This window comes from Prionailurus bengalensis, chromosome X, assembly GCF_016509475.1.
Source record: "Prionailurus bengalensis isolate Pbe53 chromosome X, Fcat_Pben_1.1_paternal_pri, whole genome shotgun sequence".
Lineage (NCBI taxonomy): Eukaryota > Metazoa > Chordata > Mammalia > Carnivora > Felidae > Prionailurus > Prionailurus bengalensis.
The window spans coordinates 70,382,458-70,409,516 of record NC_057361.1 but is presented as its reverse complement, the minus strand read 5'-3'; the positions used below and the strand labels follow the sequence as shown (position 1 = coordinate 70,409,516).

Sequence of the window (27,059 nt, the reverse complement as noted above, 5' to 3'; positions counted from 1 at the left end):
TTTTAGTGACTTTTTCAATTTAGTTATTGTACTTTTTAGTTCCAAAAATTCCTTTTTGGTTCTCTTTATAATTTCTATCTCTTTGATGATATTCTCTTTTTGTGCATATACCTTCTTCCTGATTTCCCTTAGTTCTTTGTCCATGTTTTCCTTTAGCTCTTTGAGCATATTTAAGATAGCTGTTTTAACATATTTGTCTAGTAAGTCTGATATATGGGTTTTCTTCAGGGATATTTCCTGGAGATTTTTTCCTTCGAATGGACAATGCTTTTTGTATATATCATGATTTTTTTTATTGAGTATTTGAAAAACAACTGTCTTCCACTCCTTGCATTCTGGGTCTGTGCAGTTCAAGACAATTAATTAATTAATTAGCCTGGTGTAAAAGCTTAAAGGCTTTGCAGGACTTTTCTGGGCATGTGTCTCCCCTGGTTGTATGTACATGCTTTTTACTGATTACCCTACTATTAAAAGTCTTAATTTCCCAAAGAGTCTCACTTCTGCTTCTTCTAATAAAAACTCCATGAAATTTCCTACCTTTTACAATGTGGAATTTTTTTGATTAGTCTATGGCTTGATTGCTGTAGAACTTTGACTGATTTCTAAACCTACCATAATGTTATTCTTGTCAGTCTCTATTTTTAGTGTTTCTGTGGGGCATGAAACTGTGGAGCTGTCTAATTCTTTTTCTTGCTTTATCTTTATCTTTATCTCTTTGTTGTTTGTTGTTTTAGATGACAAAGCAAATGTAGCAACTCATATAATGTTATTGCAAAAAAAAAAAAATCCAGGGTGTTTGATTTCTTTCAAATGCCTATCTTTTGGTTTAACAAAGAGATGTGTGCAAAGCAAAGACTTGGAGCTAGGTATTAAGAATGCTGGTCCAGTCTTGAAAAGATTGTAGCTTGATAAGAGCTATCAATCTTTTCCTATTATTTAAGGGACTGATCTCTGAATATACATTTAAGAAAACATTTCATTTCAGTTGTATATTTATAACTTAAAACTAACACATGATAATTTATTTTCTAAACTTAGTAAAGAATTTTTATTTTTTATAACTTATAAAAGATCTGCCCTTTATATGGGTAAAATTATAATATTTTAAAATATGTTAGACTATAATTTTGAGGTTTACAGATTTGTAATTCTGTACTCCCCAGGGCTTTGGCTCAGAAGAGAATCATCCCACATATTAATTTATATTATTTTTCTGATATCTTTCCATTATTTTTCACAATCAGTATCCCTAGAATCAGTATGGTGAAATCAAGCTAGTTATGTTATGTCTGAGTACTTTTTATAATTTTATTGAAACATCTTGGAATTTGAGTTTTCCTGATTTTAATATCTTGTGCATTGTGAAATTTAACTTCTAAAATTATGTAGTAAAAAGAAAAATCCCAAATAGCACCTTGGTTTTTGACTGCAAGAACTTTTCAGTCTAGTAAGATTTTCTAAATACAAATTTCTTTTAACTTAATAGAAGAAAAATTAATATGCTTAAAAATGTTAGTTGCTTTGCCAAATGTTGTAGTATTTGAATTTCAATTTGTAAAGCTTATTTTGTTATTTCTCAAAGCTTTTCCAGACTTGGTCTAGAGACGAAAGGGAAATACATATTTTTTTTTTAAAAGCCAATATATCTTTTCTTCTTTGCTCCACAACACATTGTTTTCTACCAGAAGCTAGTTATTCCCTCCTCCAACTGCCTACCCCCATGTAATGGTCTCTTGTACATTTCCACTCTTGGCTTTTTGTTGAATTTCAGCAAGTGAAGCTAGTGTATAAAGTGCACATTAATTCAATCAACCAATCAATCAGCATATATTTATTGATTGCCTACCAAATGCTCAGCAGTGTCTTCTATGTTCTATACCTTATAACTTTAAAAGATCTAGGAAGCTCTGCTGATTAAAGCAGAATGATTGATATCTTTTATTGTTCAACTGATATCAACACAGCTGATGGAAAGCAAAAATATAAGTTTATTATGAATCTGTTGCTGCTAAACTTTTCTGATAGACATGGTTATTGTCTGGTTGTTTCAGTTAATCGAATTAAGTAGAATGTCCCACATATGTGGAGAATTGTCTTTTAACAGAAATATTTTTGAAATCGGAATGAATGCTTTTTTGTGTATATTCTTTGTGTGACTATATACAAATAGACTAAATTGTTTTAAACATGATACCTTGCCCTTAATAATCTCATAGTCTAGCAGAAATATAGCAGAGTTATATGTAAGATCTAAATCATGAAAATGAAATGTAGTAAAAGTTCCTTTAAAATCCTTTAAATCATCTATAAAAGTAATTATGTATAATGTATAATTAACATTCTGATATATATTACTTATTTTAAATATAACTTTCCATGAGAAAGGTAAGTGTTTTATAGATGGATTCACAAACCTTACCTATCCATATGATGTGACTACAGTTTACATCCATATAAGTGTATTACTTCCTTTAGTGTATCTACTTTTATTTTATTTTATTATTTTTTTAGTGTTTATTTTGAGAGACAGAGAGAAAGAGAGAGAGAGAGAGAGAGTGCCATCATGGGGAGAGGCAAAGAGAGAGGAAGAGAGAGAGAATCCTAAGCAGGCTCTGTGCTGTCAGCATAGAACCCAATGCAGGGCTTGATCTCATGAACTGTGAGATCATGACCTGAGCCAAAATCAAGAGTTGGATGCTTAACTGACTGAGCCACCCAGGCGCCCTTAGTGTGTCCATATTTTTCTGTGAGATTTCCAATATTAGCACTTCCTTGCATTTACATTCAAAATTGTGACTCTCCAACTCTCTATTTGTTTGAGCAGACCAGCCATTTGGAGAGGCAGTCTTATGATGGCCATAAAAAAAACTATTCCAGTAATTTCCACACTGTCTAGTCCTCTTTAATCTCCTGCACAAGACCTGTATTTAGAAGTGTATTTTATATTTCTCTCTAAATTACTACTCCCTAACTTTGTTCCAAGTCTGGATTGCCTTTTGCCTAAACTATTATAAGTTTCCATACTGATTCAATTTACTGAACACATTGAGTCAAATTAATCATCTTAATGTATAAAAATGCATTCTGACCATATAACTCATTTGCTTAAAACTTTGAATGGCTCCTCTTTTTCCATAGAATTAGATGTAAATGTACTTTGGTATTCATGGCTTGCACAAAGTAACCCCAATTCCATTTTTAATTCTAATTGAATTGACCATTCCCAAACACATCCTATCCTTTTTTTAAAATTTTTTTAATGTTTATTTATTTTTGACAGAGACAGAAGAGAGACAGAGCATGAGCGGGGGAGGGGCAGAGACAGAGGGAGACACAGAATCCGAAGCAGGCGCCAGGCTCTGAGCTGACATCACAGAGCCCAATATGGGGCTCAAACTCACAGACCTCAGGATCATGACCTGTGCTAAAGTCCGACGCTCAACCGACTGAGCCCCCCAGGCGCCCCAACACATCTTATCCTTTTATTCCACTGTGCTCATGCCATTATTTTTCTCTGGAATGCTCTTTTTTATTTCTATAAAAATTCTATTCATTTTTTAAGGTTCAGCTGAGATATAAGTCCTCAAATTTGATGTAATTTCACCATACCTTACCTTCTATTGCATTTCATTTATTATACTTCTCATGACACTTATAGTATTCTTTATATTTTTTTTTAGTTCCAAATGGATCATCGATTTATTTTTTTTATTTTTTTATGAAATTTATTGACAAATTGGTTTCCATACAACACCCAGTGCTCATCCCAAAAGGTGCCCTCCTCAATACCCATCACCCACCCTCTCCTCCCTCCCACCCCCCATCAACCCTCAGTTTGTTCTCAGTTTTTAACAGTCTCTTATGCTTTGGCTCTCTCCCATTCTAACCTCTTTTTTTTTTTTCCTTCCTCTCCCCCATGGGTTCCTGTTAAGTTTCTCAGGATCCACATAAGAGTGAAACCATATGGTATCTGTCTTTCTCTGTATGGCTTATTTCACTTAGCATCACACTCTCCAGTTCCATCCACGTTGCTACAAAAGGCCATATTTCATTTTTTCTCATTGCCACGTAATATTCCATTGTGTATATAAACCACAATTTCTTTATCCATTCATCAGTGGATGGACATTTAGGCTCTTTCCATAATTTGGCTATTGTTGAGAGTGCTGCTATGAACATTGGGGTACAAGTGGCCCTATGCATCAGTGCTCCTGTATCCCTTGGATAAATTCCTAGCAGTGCTATTGCTGGGTCATAGGGTAGGTCTATTTTTAATTTTCTGAGGAACCTCCACACTGCTTTCCAGAGCGGCTGCACCAATTTGCATTCCCACCAACAGTGCAAGAGGGTTCCCGTTTCTCCACATCCTCTCCAGCATCTATAGTCTCCTGATTTGTTCATTTTGGCCACTCTGACTGGCGTGAGGTGATACCTGAGTGTGGTTTTGATTTGTATTTCCCTGATAAGGAGCGACGCTGAACATCTTTTCATCTGCCTGTTGGCCATCTGGATGTCTTCTTTAGAGAAGTGTCTATTCATGTTTTCTGCCCATTTCTTCACTGGGTTATTTGTTTTTCGGGTGTGGAGTTTGGTGAGCTCTTTATAGATTTTGGATACTAGCCCTTTGTCCGATATGTCATTTGCGAATATCTTTTCCCATTCCGTTGGTTGCCTTTAGTTTTGTTGGTTGTTTCCTTTGCTGTGCAGAAGCTTTTTATCTTCAGAAGGTCCCAGTGATTCACTTTTGCTTTTAATTCCCTTGCCTTTGGGGATGTGTCGAGTAAGAGATTGCTACGGCTGAGGTCAGAGAGGTCTTTTCCTGCTTTCTCCTCTAAGGTTTTGATGGTTTCCTGTCTCACATTTAGGTCCTTTATCCATTTTGAGTTTATTTTTGTGAATGGTGTGAGAAAGTGGTCTACTTTCAACCTTCTGCATGTTGCTGTCCAGTTCTCCCAGCACCATTTGTTAAAGAGGCTGTCTTTTTTCCATTGGATGTTCTTTCCTGCTTTGTCAAAGATGAGTTGGCCATACGTTTGTGGGTCTAGTTCTGGGGTTTCTATTCTATTCCATTGGTCTGTGTGTCTGTGTTTGTGCCAATACCATGCTGTCTTGATGATGACAGCTTTGTAGTAGAGGCTAAAGTCTGGGATTGTGATGCCTCCTGCTTTGGTCTTCTTCTTCAAAATTCCTTTGGCTATTCGGGGCCTTTTGTGGTTCCATATGAATTTTAGGATTGCTTGTTCTAGTTTCGAGAAGAATGCTGGTGCAATTTTGATTGGGATTGCATTGAATGTGTAGATAGCTTTGGGTAGTATTGACATTTTGACAATATTTATTTTTCCAATCCATGAGCAGGGAATGTCTTTCCATTTCTTTAAATCTTCTTCAATTACCTTCATAAGCTTTCTATAGTTTTCAGCATACAGATCCTTTACATCTTTGGTTAGATTTATTCCTAGGTATTTTATGCTTCTTGGTGCAATTGTGAATGGGATCAGTTTCTTTATTTGTCTTTCTGTTGCTTCATTGTTAGTGTATAAGAATGCAACTGATTTCTGTACATTGATTTTGTATCCTGCAACTTTGCTGAATTCATGTATCAGTTCTAGCAGACTTTTGGTGGAGTCTGTCGGATTTTCCATGTATAATATCATGTCATCTGCAAAAAGCGAAAGCTTGACTTCCTCTTTGCCAATTTTGATGCCTTTGATTTCCTTTTGTTGTCTGATTGCTGATGCTAGAACTTCCAGCACTATGTTAAACAGCAGCGGTGAGAGTGGGCATCCTTGTCGTGTTCCTGATCTCAGGGAAAAAGCTCTCAGTTTTTCCCCGTTGAGGATGATGTTAGCTGTGGGCTTTTCATAAATGGCTTTTATGATCTTTAAGTATGTTCCTTCTATCCCGACTTTCTCAAGGGTTTTTATTAAGAAAGGGTGCTGGATTTTGTCGAAGGCCTTTTCTGCATCGATTGACAGGATCATATGGTTCTTCTCTTTTTTTTGTTAATGTGATGTATCACGTTGATTGATTTGCGAATGTTGAACCAGCCCTGCATCCCAGGAATGAATCCCACTTGATCATGGTGAATCATTCTTTTTATATGCCGTTGAATTCGATTTGCTAGTACCTTATTCAGAATTTTTGCATCCATATTCATCAGGGATATTGGCCTGTAGCTCTCTTTTTTTTCTGGGTCTCTGTCTGGTTTAGGAATCAAAGTAATACTGGCTTCATAGAATGAGTCTGGAAGTTTTCCTTCCCTTTCTATTTCTTGGAATAGCTTGAGAAGGATAGGTATTATCTCTGCTTTAAACGTCTGGTAGAACTCCCCTGGGAAGCCATCTGGTCCTGGACTCTTCTTTGTTGGGAGATTTTTGATAACCGATTCAATTTCTTCACTGGTTATGGGTCTGTTCAAGCTTTCTATTTCCTCCTGATTGAGTTTTGGAAGAGTGTGGGTGTTCAGGAATTTGTCCATTTCTTCCAGGTTGTCCAATTTGTTGGCATATAATTTTTCATAGTATTCCCTGATAATTGTTTGTATCTCTGAGGGATTGGTTGTAATAATTCCATTTTCATTCATGATTTTATCTATTTGGGTCATCTCCCTTTTCTTTTTGAGAAGCCTGGCTAGAGGTTTGTCAATTTTGTTTATTTTTTCAAAAAACCAACTCTTGGTTTCATTGATCTGCTCTATAGTTTTTTTAGTTTCTATATTGTTTATTTCTGCTCTGATCTTTATGATTTCTCTTCTTTTGCTGGGCTTCGGCTGCCTTTGCTGTTCTGCTTCTAGTTCCTTTAGGTGTGCTGTTAGATTTTGTATTTGGGATTTTTCTTGTTTCTTGAGATAGGCCTGGATTGCAATGTATTTTCCTCTCAGGACTGCCTTTGCTGCGTCCCAAAGCGTTTGGATTGTTGTATTTTCATTTTCGTTTGTTTCCATATATTTTTTAATTTCTTCTCTAATTGCCTGGTTGACCCACTCATTCGTTAGTAGGGTGTTCTTTAACCTCCATGCTTTTGGAGGTTTTCCAGACTTTTTTCTGTGGTTGATTTCAAGTTTCATAGCATTGTGGTCTGAAAGTAAGCATGGTATAATTTCAATTCTTGTAAACTTATGAAGGGCTGTTTTGTGACCCAGTATATGATCTATCTTGGAGAATGTTCCATGTGCACTCGAGAAGAAAGTATATTCTGTTGCTTTGGGATGCAGAGTTCTAAATATATCTGTCAAGTCCATCTGATCAAATGTGTCATTCAGGGCCCTTGTTTCTTTATTGACCGTGTGTCTAGATGATCTATCCATTTCTGTAAGTGGTGTATTAAAGTCCCCTGTAATTACCACATTCTTATCAATAGGGTTGCTTATGTTTATGAGTAATTGTTTTATATATTTGGGGGCTCCGGTATTCGGTGCATAGACATTGATAATTGTTAGCTCTTCCTGATGGATAGACCCTGTAACTATTATATAATGTCCTTCTTCAACTCTTGTTACAGCCTTTAATTTAAAGTCTAGTTTGTCTGATATAAGTATGGCTACTCCAGCTTTCTTTTGGCTTCCAGTCGCATGATAAATAGTTCTCCATCCCCTCACTCTCAATCTAAAGGTGTCCTCAGGTCTAAAATGAGTCTCTTGTAGACAGCAAATAGATGGGTCTTGTTTTTTTATCCATTCTGATACCCTATGTCTTTTGGTTGGCGCATTTAATCCATTTACATTCAGTGTTATTATAGAAAGATACGGGTTTAGAGTCATTGTGATGTCTATGTTTTATGCTTGTAGTGATGTCTCTGGGACTTTGTCTCACAGGGTCCCCCTTAGGATCTCTTGTAGGGCTGGTTTAGTGGTGACAAATTCCTTCAGTTTTTGTTTGTTTGGGAAGACCTTTATCTCTCCTTCTATTCTAAATGACAGACTTGCTGGATAAAGGATTCTTGGCTGCATATTTTTTCTGTCTAGCACCCTGAATATCTCGTGCCAATTCTTTCTGGCCTGCCAAGTTTCAAAAGAGAGATCAGTCACGAGTCTTATAGGTCTCCCTTTATATGTGAGGGCACGTTTACCCCTTGCTGCTTTCAGAATTTTCTCTTTATCCTTGTATTTTGCCAGTTTCACTATGATATGTCGTGCAGAAGATCAATTCAAGTTACGTCTGAAGGGAGTTCTCTGTGCCTCTTGGATTTCAATGCCTTTTTCCTTCCCCAGTTCTGGGAAGTTCTCAGCTATTATTTCTTCAAGTACCCCTTCAGCACCTTTCCCTCTCTCTTCCTCCTCTGGGATACCAATTATGCGTATATTATTTCTTTTTAGTGTATCACTTAGTTCTCTAATTTTCCCCTCATACTCCTGGATTTTTTTCTCTCTCTTTTCTCAGCTTCCTCTTTTTCCATAACTTTATCTTCTAGTTCACCTATTCTCTCCTCTGCCTCTTCAAGCCGAGACGTGGTGGTTTCCATTTTGTTATGCATTTCGTTTAAAGCGTTTTTCAGCTCCTCGTGACTGTTCCTTAGTCCCTTGATCTCTGTAGCAAGAGATTCTCTGCTGTCCTGTATACTGTTTTCAAGCCCAGCGATTAATTTTATGACTATTATTCTAAATTCACTTTCTGTTATGTTATTTAAGTCCTTTTTGATCAGCTCATTAGCTGTTGTTATTTCCTGGAGATTCTTCTGAGGGGAATTCTTCCGCTTGGTCATTTTGGGCAGTCCCTGGTGTGGTGAGGACCTGCAGGGCACTTCCCCTGTGCTGTGGTGTATAACTGGAGTTGGTGGGCGGGACCGCAGTCAGACCTGATGTCTGCCCCCTGCCCACTGCTGGGGCCACAGTCAGACTGGTGTGTGACTTCTCTTCCCCTCTCCTAGGGGCGGGATTCACTGTGGGGTGGTGTGGCTCGTCTGGGCTACTTGCACCCTGCCAGGCTTGTGATGCTGGGGATCTGGCGTATTAGCTGGGGTGGGTAGGCAAGGTGCTCGGGGGCAGGAGGGGCAGGCTTAGATCGCTTCTCCTTAGGTGATCCACTTCAGGAGGGCCCTGTGGCAGCGGAGGGAGTCAGATCTGCTGCCGGAGGTTTGGCTCCGCCGAAGCGCAGAGTTGGGTGCGCGGAGCGAGCAAGTTCCCTTGCAGGAACCAGTTCCCTTTGGGATTTCGGCTGGGGGATGGGTGGGGGAGATGGCGCTGGTGAGCGCCTTTGTTCCCCACCAAACTTAGCTCTGTTCTCAGGGGGCTCAGCAGCTCTCCCTCCCTTTGTCCTCCAGCTTTCCCGCTTTCCAAGCAGAGCTGTTCACTTATGACCTCCCAGACGCTAAGTCGCGCTTGCTGTTGGAACACAGTCCGTCAGGCCCCTCCGCTTTTGCAAGCCAGACTCGGGGGCTCTGCTTGGCCGGGGACCCGCCCCTCCGCCCTGGCTCCCTCCCGCCAGTCCGTGGAGCGTGCACCGCCTCGCCGCCCTTCCTACCCTCTTCCGTGGGCCTCTCGTCTGCGTTTGGCTCCGGCGACTCCGTTCTGCTAATCCTCTGGCGGTTTTCTGGGTTATTTAGGCAGGTGTAGATGGAATCTGGCAAATGGTTGAGTCCATATCACCTGGCAAATGATATGAATCCAGGTTACTTGTGTTCTGGATCACTGGACTTCGCTTCATCCTCTCCAGGAGCGTCAGTCTCCCTGCACTAACCAGTATTCTTTATATTAAAGTCATTCATGTATCTTCCTCATCTTCCCTCTCACATTCTTGCCTTCTAGGAAATTATGTTTTACCCATCTTTTTTATTTCCTAAGTACCTAAAACAGCAACGTAGTATAGAAATTAAGTTCAAATTCATGACTTTGGAAAGTTACCTATACTTATTTCAATCATGTTTAATTTGTCAAAAAAGTTTTGAAATTATTTTACAATTGCTTTAAGGGCCTGTGAGAATTTTTTTGGAAAAAAATTTAATGTTTATTTATTTTTGAGAGAGAGAGACAGAGACAGAGACAGAGCATGAGTGGGGGAGGGGCAGAGAGAGGGAGAGACAGAATCCCATGCAGGCTCCAGGCTCTTAACTGTCAGCACAGAGCCAGATGTGGTGCTGGAACCCACTAACGCTGAGATCATGACCTGAGCCAAAGTCCACACTTAACTGACTGAGCCACCTAGGTGCCCCCTGTGAGATTTTTAAAAATACTTTCATTGGTGACAAATCTCCATTATTTGAGGTAAAATTTGACTTTGGAAAATAGTTAGAATTTATTCTGAGCCACATTTAGTGAATAATATTGATGTTCAATTTGGGTTATTATATTTTCAGTTAAAACAAACAGAATATGAAATAATGACACAGAGTCTCTGGGTGTCATGAACTGCCAAGAAAAGTTCCCAAAATGTTTTCAACAATGACAACATCATTGTAATGACTGTATAACTTCCTGTTTTCTACTTTGAAACATATAGTACTCATTTGTATGTGTAAGTTCGAATATATTTGTTAAGTTGGTCTTGTCTCCTTGTCCATTACTTTTTTATTTTTCCAAACCAGGGTATTGAAAAATGTGTTTGGAATTTAAATATCATTTAAATGATTACTATATTACCCTGCTCATTTGAAATACTATTTTTGTAGCCAGAACGGTGAGGGAAAAACCTTGTCATCACTACTGACCAAACAAAACTTCCCAACTTTGAGAGAAATATGTTTATACCATATTATTCTTCAAAAAAGCGTACAAATTCAGCTGCTATACTTAGCTGTTCCCGAGTTTTACCAGAAACATAAAGAACTGAAAAAAATTGAAATAAACAAAAGAAGGTAGTTAATATAGCATTTGAATATTATGTAACTGGTGCCCCAGAATTATAAAGCAAAAAAGTGAAACTTCATCTCTTCCCAACTCACATGGAATTGATATTTGTATGTTAATGTGTTTATAGTAGTTTTCTATTTTCTTGGTTACATACACTTGACCTAAGCAGAAAACCACATTTTGTATTCTTAAAATGTATAATTCCCATTCATTTATCATGTATATTATATGCATAATTTTTTATTTCATATGTAGCTTTTTAATACTTACTGGTTTATATATATATATTTTTAAATTTATTTTGGGAGAGAGAGCACAAGTGGGGGAGAGGAGCAGAGGGAGAGAGAGAATTTTAAGCAAGTAGCACACCCAGCATACACCCAATGTGGGGCTCAATCTCAAGACCATGAGATCATGACCTGAGACAAAATCACAAATTGGATGCTTAACCAACTGAGCCACCCAGGCGCTCCTGGGTTTGTTTTTTGTTTTTGTTTTTGTTTTTGTTTTTTGTTTTTTGTTTTTTGTTTTTTCTAGTTCATTTGGTTTAAAATGTTTTCTATAGCAAATTTATATAGACTGGTTGAAATTATCCTCACTAATAGGTGGGAGTATGTGCAAAGAGAATCCAAAATGTTTTGATATCTCTATTTTTTCAAGAGTATATTATGTGGTTATTTTGGTAGACTTACCTCTTTCATTGAGGCTAGCAGCCAAATTACTTTGTAAACATTATATTATATTCCAAGTATTAATGGGAGGACAGGAAAGTGTAAGTTTTGAAGAATTTTTTCCATCGAAATTTTCATTATCACTCAGTTTACCTTTAAAAATCAATTATTTGAAACTTCATGATCCTCAAACATTGTATTTAAGTGCCATATTACTGTAATGGAGTTTTGACTAAAATAAAATTATTTTTAATTTTTTTCTTAAAAGTATTATTTGGAGTTTATAACATTAATTTTGTTAGCCTATCCCTAGCATAGTGTTATATTTTGAACTCAAAATAAAATTTCATGTTTAGTGGCCAGGGACAGTAATAATTTACCTAAATTTTGAATAATTAAGGATATTACTTTACTATTTGCATTAACTGTTTGATTATCACTCCTTATCAGTAAGCATAATACTAATTCACAAGCCATCACTGAATGTAATTTATCAAAAACAATAAATGTTCGAATACCATATTCTCATCGTCACTATTTGGCAAGCCTGATTTGACTTGTCATTGTCTCAGGAGGTATGTGGGAGGGAAGGAGAAGGCAAGTGGAGAATTTGGAGTTATCCTCCAAAACTTGTGTATTTCAGGAAAATGTATGGTGACGTCTAGGCTACTCTGTGCTATAGCCCACAGGTCCACCTTGGTCTCTGTAAACAGTCCCTGGAATCCTACTGGAGTAGTACCTATCTCCTTGTGTGCCAATGTCGATGTAATAAGGTGTTGCTGCCTATTCATCTTAGTAGTCTCTGCTTAAAAAGGAGCTTGTAGTTATGTAGGATAAGTCTAGAGAACTAATACATAGAATGATGACTATAGTTAATAATTTAATTATTATAACATATATTCCACAGAGTACTGCATTTTTATTACAATAATTTTCTTGTTCACAGATTTGTAAACCATACTTCCAGGCCCCAACAGTGCCTAGGGATTTTCTTGAATTTCCAGGGGAAATTACACTGCTTCTAAAATTTTCTTACAAATGAAAGCCCTTTAAATCTGTTGTGTTCAGTAAGGAAATGGCAAAGTCTATGTGGGGGATATGCTCTGAATGCAGACCTATGTTGACATCTTGTATGAATTCATTGGTGTTGATCAGCATTCCAAGTAGTGTCAATGCATACCTTACTGAAATTCCATTTATTGTTTCCACAGATTTCAGGAAACCTTACTGTGCCTTGGATTACAGGGTGTTCTAGAAAAAGAGCAGTAAGTAATCCTTCATTTAAAGCAACGTTTGTTTCCCTTCTATGTTGTTAGTAAGAATGCCATTGAGAAAATTGTCATGATATTTGTAAAGTTGGCAAAATTGAACCTCGAAAAGACTGCATTATCTAAAATGACATATTTTGAGATCATAATATTTATATATATTACTAATGTAACCCTAAATAAAATGCAGTAATCAACACACCATTTAGTCTTTGAGCAGGTTTTTTCAGTTAAAAAAAAAACCACATTCAAACGGGGCGCCTGGGTGGCTCGGCCAGTTACGTGTCGAACTTCGGCTCAAGCCATGATCTCTCCGTTAGGGGGTTTGAGTGCTGCATCGAACTCTGTGCTGACAGCTCAGAGCCTGGAGTGTGTTTCAGATTCTATGTCTCTTTCTTTTTCTGCCCCTCCCATAGTTGTGCTCTGTCTCTCTCTCTCAAAAATACACATTAAAAAATATATAAATAAATACATTAAAATTAAAAAAAACTCAAAGGTAATTAATGGGATGGATGAAATAAATAAAGTGGATTAAGAGGTACAGTTATCATGATGAACACTTGAGTAATTATAGAATTTTTTAATCATTATATTGCACACCTGAAACTAATATAACACTATATTAATTATAAATCAACAAAAAGACAATCAATAAAATATGTTTTTACATATAATTAGCCCAGTTAACTTGGTCATATAATTGAATCATGATTGATATAAATATTTCAATCAAAATTAAGGAGTTTATATTATTATTTGTTATTGGTGCATTTCAGTATTTTGAAGTAATGAGTAAGTAGTATTTTAACAGTCTTATTTTGTTTTTCTGACTTTCTGTGACAACTGTTGTGACTTTTTTAATATGAAATTTACTGTTAAATTGGTTTCCATGCAACACCCAGTGCTCATCCCAACAGGTAGTCTCCTCAATGCCCATCACCCACTTTCCCCTCCTTCCCACCCCAAATCAACCCTCACTTTATTTTCAGTTTTTAAGAGTTTCTCATGGTTTGCCTCCTTCCCTCTCCGTAACTATACTTCCCCCTTCACCTCCCCCATGGTCTTCTGGTAAGTTTCTCAGGATCCACATAAGAGTGAAAACATATGGTTTCTGTCTTTCTCTGTATGACTTATTTCACTCAGCTTAACAGTCTCCAGTTCCATCCACGTTGCTACAAAAGGCCATATTTCATTCATTCTCATTGCCAAGTAGTATTCCATTGTATATATAAACGACAACTTCTTTATCCATTCATCAATTGATGGACATTTAAGTTCTTTCCATAATTAGGCTATTGTTGAAAGTGCTGCTGTAAACATTGGAGAACAAGTGCCCCTATGCATCAGCACTCCTGTATCCCTTGGGTACATTCCTAGCAGTGCTATTGCTGGGTCATAGGGGAGATCTATTTTTAATTTTTTGAGGAAACTCCGCACTGTTTTCCAGAGCGGCTGCACCAATTTGCATTCCCACCAACAGTGCAAGAGGGTTCCCGTTTCTCCATATCCTCTCCAGCAGGTATAGTCTCCTGATTTGTTCATTTGGGCCACTCTGGCGTGAGGTGATATCTCAGTGTGGTTTTGATTTGTATTTCCCTGATGAGGAGGGGCGTTCAGCATCTTTTCATGTGCCTGTTGGCCATCTGGATGTCTTCTTTACAGAAGTGTCTATTCATGTTTTCTGCCCATTTCTTCACTGGATTGTTTGTTTTTCGGGTGTTGAGTTTGTTAAGTTCTTTACAGATTTTGGATACTAACTCTTTACCCAATATGTCATTTGCAAGTATCTTTTCCCATTCCATCCATTGCCTTTAGTTTTGATTGTTTCCTTTGCAATGCAGAAGGTTTTATCTTCATGAGGTCCCAGTAGTTCATTTTTGCTTTTAATTCCCTTGCCTTTAGAGATGTGTCAAGTAAGAAATTGCTGTGGCTGAGGTCAGAGGCTTTTTCCTGCTTTCTCCTCTAGAGTTTTGATGGTTTCCTGTCTCACATTCAGGTCCTTCATCCATTTTTAGTTTATTTTTGTGAATGGTGTAAGAAAGTGCTCTAGTTTCATTCTTCTGCATGTTGATGTCCAGTTCTCCTAACACCATTTGTTAAAGAGACTGTCTTTTTTCCTTTGGATATTCATTCCTGCTTTGTCAAAAATTAGTTGGCCATACTTTTGTGGGTCCAATTGTGGAGTCTCTATTCTATTCCATTGGTCTATGTGTCTGGTTTTGTGCCAATACCATGCTGTCTTGATGATTACAGCTCCTGCTTTGGTCTTCTTCAATATTACTTCAGCTATTGGGGGTCTTTTGTCGTTCCGTACAAATTTTAGGATTGCTTGTTCTAGCTTCGAGAAGAATTCTGGTGCAATTTTGATTGGAATTGCATTGAATGTGTAGATGGCTTTGGGTAATATTGACATTTTAACAATATTTATTCTTACAATCCATGAGCATGGAAAGTTTTCCCATTTCTTTGTATCTTCTTCAATTTCCTTCATAAACTTTCTATAGTCTTCAGAATACAAATCTTTTACATCTTTGGTTAGGTGTATTCCTAGGTATTTTATGCTTCTTGGTGCGATTGTGAATGGGATCAGTTTCTTTATTTGTCTTTCTGTTGCTTCATTATTAGTGTATAAGAATGCAACTGATTTCTGTACATTAATTTTGTATCCTGTGACTTTGCTGAATTCATGTATCAGTTCTCGTAGACTTTTGGTGGAGTCTGTCAGGTTTTCCATGTATAATATCATGTCATCTGCAAAAAAGTGAAAGCTTGACTTCATCTTTGCCAATTTTGATGCCTTTAATTTCCTTATGTTGTCTGATTGCTGATGCTAGAACTTCCACCACTATGTTAAACAACAGTGGTGAGAGTGGATATCCCTGTCATGTTCCTGATCTCAGGGAGAAAGCTCTCAGTTTTTCCCCATTGAGGATAATATTAGCTGTGGGCTTTTCGTGAATGGCTTTTATGATTTTTAAGTATGTTCCTTCTATCCCGACTTTTTCAAGGGTTTTTATTAAGAAAGGATGCTGAATTTTGTCAAATGCTTTCTCTTCAACAATTGACAGGATCATATGGTTGTTTTCTTTTCTTTTATTAATGTGATGTATCTATCACGTTGATTGATTTGTGAATGTTGAACCAGCCCTGCATCCCAGGAATGAATCCCACTTGATCATGTGAATAATTCTTATATGTTGTTGAATTCAAATTGCTAGTATCTTGTTGAGAATATTTGCATCCATATTCATCAGGGATCTTGGCCTATTCTCTTTTTTTGCTGGGTCTCATTCTGCTTGGGGAATCACAGTAATGCTGGATTCAGAGAATGAGTCTGGAAGTTTTCCTTCCCTTTCTATTTTTTGGAACAGCTTCAGAAGGATAGGTATTATCTCTGCTTAAATGTCTGGTAGAATTCCCCAGGGAAGCCATCTGGTCCCGGACACTTATTTGTTGGGAGACTTTTGATAACTGATTCAATTTCTTTACTGGTTATGGGTCTCTTCAAGTTTTCTATTTCTTTCTGTTTGAGTTCAGGAAGTGTGTGGTTGCTTAGGAATTTGTCCATTTCTTCCAGGACATCCAGTTGTTGGCATATAATTTTCCATAGTATTCCCTGATAATTGCTTGTATTTCTGAGGGTTTGGGTGTAATCCATTTTCATTCGTGATTTTATATATTTGGGTCATCTCCTTTTTCTTATTGAGAAGCCTTGCTAGAGGTTTATCAATTTTGTTTATTTTTTCAAAAAACCAACTCTTGGTTTCATTGATCTGCTGTACAGTTTTGTTTTTAGATTGTATATTATTTCTGCTCTGATCTTTATTATTTCTCTTCTGCTGGGTTTAGGCTGTCTCTGCTGTTTTGCTTCTATTTCCTTTAGGTGTCCTGTTAGATTTTGTATTTGGGATTTTTCTTGTTTCTTGAGATAGGCCTGGATTGCAATGTATTTTCCACTCAGGACTGACTTTGCTGCATCCCAAAGTGTTTGCATTATTGTCTTTTCATTTTCATTTGTTTCCATGAATTTTTAATTTGTTCTCTAATTGCCTGGTTGACCCATTAATTCTTTAGTAGGGTGTTCTTTAATCTCCTTTCTTTTGGAGGTTTTCCAGACTTTTTCCTGTGGTTGATTTCAAGTTTCATAGCATTGTTGTCTGAAAATGTGCATGGTATGATCTCAGGTCTTTTATACTTATGAAGGGCTGTTTTGTGACCCAGTATGTGATCTATCTTGGAGAATATTCCGTGTACCTCGAGAAGAAAGTATATTCTGTTGCTTTGGGATGCAGAGTTCTAAATATATCTGTCAAGTCCATCTGATCCAATGTATCATTCAGGACCCTTATTTCCTTATTGACCCTGTGTCTAGATGATCTATACATTGTTGTAAGTGGAGTATTAAAGTCCCCTGCAATGACCACATTCTTATCAATAAGGTTGCTTATGTTTGTGATAGTTTTATATATTTGGAGGCTTCCATATTTGGTGTATAGACATTTATAATTGTTAGCTCTTCCTAACGGATAGATCTTGCAATTATTATATAATGCCGTTCTTTTTCTCTTGTTACAGCCTTTACTTTAAAATCTAGTTTGTCACGGGGCGCCTGGGTGGCGTAGTCGGTTAAGCGTCCAACTTCAGCCAGGTCACGATCTCGCGGTCCGTGAGTTCGAGCCCCGCGTCAGGCTCTGGGCTGATGGCTCAGAGCCTGGAGCCTGTTTCCGTTTCTGTGTTTCCCTCTCTCTCTGCCCCTCGACCGTTCATGCTCTGTCTCTCTCTGTCCCAAAAATAAATAAACGTTGAAAAAAAATTAAAAAAAAATGTCTGATATAAGTATGGCTACTCCAGCTTTCTTTTGACTTACAGTAGCATGATAGATAGTTCTCAATCCCCTCACTTTCAACCTGAAGGTGTCCTCAGATCTAAAATGAGTCTCTTGTAGACAGCAAATAGATGGGTCTTATTTTTTTTTTTAATCTATTCTGATACCCTACGTCTCTTGGTTGGAGAATTTAGTCCATTTACATTCAGTGTTATGATAGAAAGATATGGGTTTATAGTCATTGTGATGTCTCTAGTTTTCATACTTGTAGTGATGTCTCTGGTACTTTGTGGTCCTTGCAACATTTCACTCACAAAGTCCTCCTTAGGATGTCTTGTATTGCTGGTTTAGTGGTGATGAATTCCTTCAGTTTTTGTTTGTTTGGGAAAACCTTTATCTCTCCTTCTATTTTGAATGACAGACTCTCTGGATAGAGGATTTTCAGCCACATGTTTTTTCTGTTCATCACATTGAAGATTTCTTGCCATTCCTTTCTGGCCTGCTAAGTTTCTGTAGATAGGTCTGCCACTACTCTCATGGGTCTCCCTTTGGAAGTTAGAGCCTGTTTATCCCTAGCTGCTTTCAGAATTTTCTCCTTATCCTTGTATTTTTCCAGTTCCACTATGATATGTCAAGGAGAAGATCGATTCAAGTTACGTCTGAAGGGAGTTCTCTGTGCCTCCTGGATTTCAGTGTCTGTTGCCTTCCCCAGATCAGGGACGTTCTCAGCTATTATTTGTTCAAGTACACCTTCAGCCCCTTTCTCTCTTTCTTCCTCTTCTGGAATTCCTATGATGCGGATATTCTTCCATTTGATTGCATCACTTAGTTCTCTAATTCTCCCCTCATACTCCAGGATTTTTTTTAATCTCTCTTTTTCTCAGCTTCCTCTTTTTCCATAATTTTATCTTCTAATTCACCTATTCTCTCCTCTACCTCTTCAATCCATGCTATGGCTGCCTCCATTTTATTTTGCACCTCATATAGCTTTTTTTAGCTCCTCATGACTATTTCTTAGTCCCTTGATCTCTGTAGCAATAGATTTTCTGCTATGTTCTATGCTTTTTTCAAGGCCAGCGATTAATTTTATGACTATTATTCTAAATTCTTGTTCTGTTTTATTTCTTAAATCGTTTTTGATCAATTTGTTAGATGTTGCTACTTCCTGGAGTTTCTTTTGAGGAGAATTCTTCCATTTCGTCATGTTGGGTAGTCCTTGTGGTAGCTCCCAACTGCGGGGCACTTCCTTTGTGCTGTACGGGGAAACTTGTTTTGGTTGGCAGGGCCGTAGTCTGACCCGATGTCTGCCCCCAGCCCACCACTGGGGCCACAGTCAGACTGGTAGTGTACCTTATCTTCCCCTCTCCCAGGGGCAGGACTCACTGTGGAGTGGTGTGGCCCCTGTCTGGGCTGCTTGCATACTGCCAGGCTTGTAGAGCTGCTTGATGGGCTCTGGCCAAGGGCAAAATCAGAGGGGTGGATCCGCATGGTGCACTGGTGTGGGAGGGGCCGGCTTAGCTAGCTTTGCTGTTGGTGGTCCCCTGTGGGAGGAGCCCTGCAGCACAGGGAGGGAGGCAGGCCCATGGGAGGGATGGATCCACAGAAACACAACATTGGGCATTTGCAGGGTGCAAGCAAGATCAGTGACAAGAACTGGTTTCCTTTGGAATTTCGGCTGGGTGATGGGAGAGGGATATTGCACTTTCCATTGCCTTTCTTCCTCACCACCCCCAGCTCTGTCCTTCTGGGGCTCAACATCTCTCCCTCTTGGCATCCTTTCACCTTCCCTGATCTCTGAAAGCGAAGCTGTTGACTTTTAACATTCCAGATGTTATGTCCCGCTGGCTGTCAGAACTCATGCAGTTTGACCCCTCCACTTTTGCAAGCAAGACTTCGGGGGCTCTGCCTTGCCCGGCGGGTTGCCCCTCTACCACCCTGGCTCTGTCCCACCAGTCCATGTAGCACACACCTCCTCTCCACCCTTCCTATCCTCTTCTGTGGGCCTCTTGTCTATTCGTGGCTCCTGAGAATCCATTCTGCTAGTCTTCCATCAGTTTTCTAGGTTATTTAGGCCGAAGTGGGCAGAATCTAAGTAATCAGCAGGACGAGGTGATCCTAGCATCATCCTATACCGCCATCTTCCCTTTTCTCATGATTTTGTAATATTAATATAAAAATTCATTAAAATTATGTTTTTTCAAAGAATCTCATTCAATTGGTGTGGGTAAGACCTATGAATATGCATTTTAACAAGTATCCCAGGAAATTTTGATGTAACTCGTCAAATAGATTGGAAACTATTAAAGGATTTTAATTATAAAAGAGACCTGAGTAGACTCTTATAAAGATAACTCAAATTACTTTATGGTAGGTTTGTTTAGGGATAATAAAACTGAAGCGAAGATATTTGTACTGGATAAGACTGTGTAGACTCTTCTCCCTTCCCTTTCCAAAAAGTAGAACTATATACCATGGAAATAATACAAGATGCCACCAAAGCAGATTTCTAAAAGTTGGAAAATAGGCAACTGGTTAGTAACTCTAGGACTCAGAAGGACTACAGGGTATTTTGTGTCCCAATTAACAACAGAAGTTAACTTACGCCAGGCATCTCATGACCCTCAATGTAATGAGAGAAAACAACTTGGATAAGCTAGGATAAAATAGGTGAAGGGAATTAAGAATATATATATGTGTATATATATATGTGTGTGTGTGTGTGTGTGTGTGTGTGTGTGCGTGTGTGTGTGCGTATGTGTGTGTGTGTATATATGTGTGTGTGTGTGTGTGTATAGATATAGATATAGACATTGGTATATATATATACTGATCAGACTCCATTGTTTGGCATTAATTGAGCCATATTATGAAAATTAAACTTGCCAAGTTTTTAAGTGACCTTTTTATTCCTCAAAGGACTATAGGTCTATTAAACCCACTTGATTTATTTATGATTTCATTTGAATTCTTTTTAATTGTCTGTTACTCACCCTGAAGTTTTCTTAAAATATCTTCTCATAACTTTCAGCAGAAAGGAAAATTTTAAAAATTAATATATTATAAAAATTAATATGTATATTAATTTAAATCTAAGTTAGTTAACATATAGTGTAATAATGATTTCAGGAATAGAATTTAGTGATTTATCACTCACGTATAACAACCAGTGCTTATCCCAACGAGTGTCCTCCTTAATGTCCTTACCCATGATGAGCATGGAATAATGTATAGAATTGATAAATTATTACACTGTAAACCCAAAACTAACATAACACTGTATGTTAACTATATGGGAATAAAATAAAAAAATAAATAAATAAAAACACAATTATCTAAATAGATGCAGAGAAAGAATTTAACAAAATTGAGCACTGTTGCATGATAAATACCCTCAGCAAATTAGGAATAGAAATATAGTACCTGAATGTGATAAAGGCCATACATGAAAACCCAATAATTAAATTGTTAATTATTATGTTATTATTTATGTTAACATTGTTAATTATTATGTTATTATTACATTATTATGTAATGGTGAAAAACTGTAAGTTTTTCCTCTAAGATGAGGAACAAGGCAAGGATGCTCATTCTCACCACTTCTATTCAATGTGGTATTAGAAGTCCTAGCCAGAACAATTATAGAAGAAACAAAAATAGAAAACATCCAAATAATCTTTGCAGGTGACATATTCTTATATATAGAAAACCCTACAGGATACACACACAGTCTCTCTCTCTCTCTCTCTCTCTCTATCTCTGACACACACACACACACACACACACACAGTTCTAGAATAAATGAATTCTATAATAATATAATTAAATAAATAAAAGTAAATTTGCAGGTTACAAAAATTTGTGGTGTCTGTATACACTAAAAATAAAGTATATGAATAAGAAATTAGGAAAACAATTCCATTTGCAATATCATAAAAAAGAATAACACTTAATAAACTGAACTAAGGACATAAAACAAGCTGAAAACTACAAAGCATTAATTTAAGAAATTAAGGAAGACACAAACAAATGAAAGAAAAATATCCCATTTCTCTGGTTTGGAAGACTTAGTGTTAAAATGTGCATACTACTCAAAGCAGTCTACACGTTCTGGGTAATCCCTACCAAAATGTCAATCACATTTTTTACATAAATAGGAAAAAATTCTAGGAATCATGTGGAACCACAAAGGACTCCAAGTAACCAAAAAATCTTAAGAAGTACCAATCTGAAGTCCTTATACTTCCACCTTTCCAAATATACTACAAAGCTACAATTAGATAATAATTGCTACAAAGCTACACAGCTTCACAATAAGATAATAATTATAAACTGAGAAATGAACATTTAAATGTCTCTAAAATTTTGAGTTTTTCAAGATATCAGACCAAAAAAATAAGACCAATCTATACGATGCCTACAAGAGACTAATTTTAGACCTAAGGGCACCTGCAGGTTGGTAGTGAGGAGATGGAGAAATATTTATCATGAAAATGGAGGTGAAAAGAAAGCTGAAGTGGCATTAGTTATATAAGACAATTATTAAAATAAAGGCTACAAGAGTTGAAGGACACTATATCATAATAAAGGGGACAATCCAACAAGATCTAACAATTGTAAATATTTATGCACCCAACATGGAATTACCCAAATACCTAAAACAGTTAAAAACAAACATTAAGGAACACATTGATTGTAATGCAATAATAGTAGAGGACTTTAATACCCCACTTATATAAATGAACAGATTATGTAAACAGAAAATCAAGGAGACAGTGGCTTTGAATGACAAATAGGACAAAATTGACTTAACAGATATATTCAGAACATCCCATTGTAAAGTAGCAGAATACACATTCTTTTCAAGTGCATATGGGACTTTCTCCAGAACAGATCACATATTAGGCCATAAATTAGTCCTCAACAGATACAAAATGAACAGATCATACCATGCATATTTTCAGACCACAACATTATATAACTTGAAGTCAACCATAAGAAAAAATTTAGAAAGATGATAAGTATATGGAGGTTAAACAACATGCTACTAACAATGAATGGGTCAACAAGGATATCAAAGAAGAAATAAAAAAATACATGGAAACAAATGAAAATGAAAACACAATGGTCTAAAGCCTCTGAAATTCAGCCAAAGCTGTGCAAAGAGGGAAGTATATAGCACTACAGCCCTACCTCAAGAAGCAAGAAAAATCTCGAATGAAAAACATAGCCATGATGAGAAATAACCAACAACACAGAAATACACACAAATATAAAATAATATTATGAAAAACTATATGCCAAAAAATGGACAGCCTGGAAGTAGTGGGTAAATTCCTAGAAACATATCAACTACCAAAACTGAAACAGGTACAAATAGAAAACTTGAAAAGACTGATAACCAGCAAAGAAATTGAATCAGTATAAAAAAGCAACCCATATACGAACTCCAGGAGCAGATGGCTTCCAGGTAAATTCTGCCAAACACTTAAAGAAGAGTTAATACTATTCTTCCCAAATTATTCCAAGAAAGAGAAAAGGAAGGGAAACTTCCAAATTCATTCTATTATGCCATCATTACCATGATAACCAAAACCAGATTAAGACTCCCACCACAGGCCAATATCCCTGATGAACATGGATGCAAAAATCTTAATAAAATAATACTAGCAAACTGAACCTACAATTACATTGAAAGAATAATTTACTACAATCAAGTGGGGTATATTGCTGGGTTGAAAGGGTGGGTCAAAGTTCACTAATGAATCAGCATGATACACCACATTAATAAGAGAAAGAATATGAACCATATGGTCATTTCAATAGATTCAGAAAAAGCATTTGACAAAGTACATCATTTCATGATAAAAATCCTTAGCAAAGTAGGTTCAGAGGGGACATACCACAACATAATAAAGGCCATATATAACAAACATCTACTAACATCCTCAATGGGGATGAGAAAAACTGAGAGCTTTTCCTCTATGGTCAGGAACAAGACAAGGATGTCCACTTTAACCACTGTTGTTTAACATAGTACTGCAACCCTGGCCACAACAATTAGACAACAAAGAGAACTAAAGGGCATCCACCTCAGCAAGGAAAAAGTAAAACTTTCACTATTTGCAGATGACGTGATACTCTATAAAGAAAACCTGAAAGACTCCACCAAAAATCTGCTAGAACTGATAAACAACTACAGTAATGTCGTAGGATACAAAATCAGCATACAAATTTTGACTCCATTTCTTTACACCAATAATGAAGCAGCAGAAAGCAAAATTAAAGAATTATTCCTGTTTACAATTGCAACAAAACTATAAGATACCTAAGAATAAACCTGACCAAAGAGGTGAACAATCTGTACTATGAAAATTATATAACACTGATGAAAGAAATTGGAGATGACACAAAGAGAGGGAAAGATATTCCATGCTAATGGATTGGAAGAAAAAATATTGTTAAAAAGCCTATACTACCCAAAGTTATCTACACATTTAATGCAATGTCTATCAAAACACCAGCATTATTTTTCACAGGGCTAGAAGAAACAATCCTCAAATTTTTATGTAACCATAAAAGACCCCGAATAGTAAAAGAAACCAAAAAACAAGAGCAAAGCTGTAGGCATCACAATTCTTGACTTCAAGTTATATTACAAAGCTGTAGTGATCACAATAGTATGGTACTGGCACAAAAATAGACACATAGACCAATGGGACAGAATAGAAAATCTGGAAATGAACCCACAACTCTATGGTCAATTTATATTTGACAAAGCAGGAAAGCATATCCATTGGGAAAAAGACAGTCTCTTCAACAAATGGTGATGTGAAAACTGAACAGCAACATGCAAAGGAATGAAAGTGGACCACTTTCTTATATCATACACAAAAATAAATAGAAAATGCATTAAAGAGCTAAATGTGAGACCTGAAACCATTAAAATCCTGGAGAAGAACAGAGGCAGTAACCACTTTGAATTTGGCTGTAGCAGCTTCTTACTAGATATGTCTCCTGAGGCAGGGGAAACAAAAGCAAAAATAAACTGTTGGGGCATCATAGAAATAAACAGCTTCTGCACAGTGAAGAACATAATGAATGAAACTTTCTAAAAGGCAACCTACAGTATGGGAGAAGGTTTTTGCAAATGATAGGTCTGCTAAAGGATTAGTGTCCAAAATAAATAAAGTACTTAAAAAGCTCAACACCCGAAAGTGAATAGTCCAAGTAAAAAATTGGCAGAGAACATGAATAGACATTTTTCCAAAGAACAAATCCAGGTGGCCAAGAGACAAATGAAAAGATGCTCAACATCACTCATCATCAGGGAAACACAAATCAAAACTACAAAGAGATAATCTCACACCTGTCAGAATGGGTAAAATCAACAACACAGTAAACAACAGGTGTTGGTAAGGATGTAGAAAACGTTGAACAGTCCTGCACTTTTGGTAGGAATGTGAACTGGTACAGCCACTCTGGAAAACAGTATGGAGTTTCCTCAAAAAGTTAAAAATAGAACTACTCTATGATCCAGCAATTTCACTACTAGATATTTGCCTAAAGGATGCAAAAATACTAATTCAAAGGGATACATAATCTTAATGTTTATAGCAGCATTTTCTATAATAGCCAAATTATGGAAAGAGCCCAAATGTCCATCGACTGAAGAATGGATAAAGGAGATATGATGTGTGTGTGTGTGTGTGTGTGTGTGTGTGTGTGTTTTCCCATATTCCTGCAATATATAATATAACTCAGCCATAAAAAAGAATGAAAGCTTGCCATTTGCAAAGACATGGATGGAGCTAGAGAGTATTATGCTAAGTGAAATAAGTCAGTCAGAGAAAGACAAGTAACATATTTCACTCATATGTGGAATTTAAGAAATAAAACAACCATAGGGGAAAAAAAAGAGCAAACCAAGAAACAGACTCTTAAATATGGAGAACAAACTGATCGTTGTTTGCTTGAGGGAAGGTGGGTGGGGGGAATGGGTTAAATAGGTGATAGGAATTAAGGAGTGCATTTATATTGTTGAGTGTTGTATGGAAATGGAAATAGGCTTCAGTATTAAATAGGCCTCATTTCAGGGAAAGATTTACCACAGTGTGCCATGTTGACACTTGACTGTTTTATTACTCAAAAGTTTTTGCCTTTGCGATTCTGGCAACACTACTATGGAATTCCTTTAGAGTTCACTGTTATGAAATCTATAGAGTTTTGAACAATACAGCATATTATTTATATATGAATTTTTGGCCATTATTTAATATTTATATATTAGGCTTTGCCTTGATAAGTGGAATTTACAGTTGTATTCCTTTTCCCTTCTGATATTTGAAATATGTGACCCAGTTTGGTTTCTGTATTCCTCTTTAGCACCACTATAGTTTCTTTCATGTCCCTCTTCTGTTTGATGCAGCTACTGTGGCTCCTCATTTCCTGTGGAATCTAATAAAACTTTTTCTGTCATTAGAGCCCATTATTGCCTTGTCCCAACTTGCTTTTTTAAATGTATCTTTTAATGGAGGTTATTCCTGTTGTTCACTTGAGTCTATACATTGTGTTCTCTGGTTTTCTTGCTTTCACTTTCACTGTTTTCACTTTCTCTCTTATCTCTCTCTACCTGAATCTCACTCATATCTCAAGGCTAAACTCATAGTCCACCATAGTAACCTATATTGCCCTCTTTCCATCTGAAATTCCATAATGCTTACAATTTTTACCATACATTTCAGGCTTCAGTTCCATTCAGCCTGCAATTGCTGTTTTTTTTTATTCTTTATCCCAAGCAAGTCTCTCTCCTGTCACCTATAGTAATTTATAATAATAAAGTTCTTAGCCTTTACTTGTAAGCATGTTGAAATGAATAGGTACTATATTACAGTACAATATCTTTACTTGAAGACTTTAGATGGGCTGTTTTGGCCTCATTGATTAGTCAGTTATTAGACAAAAATCAATTTCATGATTCTTCAAAAGTTGTGCTGGTTGTTTCTAAACCTGTTGAGTCATACCATTCCTTATAAATATACTACATATGTGACACAGCTATGGTATTATGAAAACAGTAAGAACTGTAAAAAATAAGAATTGCAAGAGGTATATATGTTTTAACAACATGAGGGTGTGTATTTATAAAAGTGTTATTATAATTCAGATACTTTTTTGATTTAAGAAATTAACTTGGTTAATCCATTTTTTTTCAGGAATTAGATGGTTAGAGCAGTTACTTATCAGCTAAGTTAATTGAGATAGTTCCTCTTTTTGAAAGGTTAGCCAAAAATTAAGAATTATGAATTTTTAGAAATGTGACTACCAGTCTAGTTTATTTAAAGATACTTTAAAGAAGCACAATGTCTTTTCCTTTCTCTCTTCCTTCTGTCCCAAATTAATGTACTTTTTTTTCTGACTGAGTATTGTGTACCTGAAAAAACACATCCATCTTCTGTTGAATGTCATCTAAATCTTTTGTGAAAATTTAGTATATTGTGTCTTCATGATATAGA

The 27,059-nt window shown here is 36.7% G+C and overlaps 1 protein-coding gene across 1 annotated transcript in view; it reads left to right on the top strand.

The window, feature by feature from the left end:
• Window positions 1–27,059, top strand: part of HDX (highly divergent homeobox) — a 195,185-nt gene that overhangs the window by 52,608 nt on the left and 115,518 nt on the right. Inside the window, exon 4 of the mRNA XM_043569679.1 lies at window positions 12,666–12,719. Coding sequence (XP_043425614.1) covers window positions 12,666–12,719 — 54 coding nt within the window. The remainder of the gene's footprint in view (window positions 1–12,665; window positions 12,720–27,059) is intronic.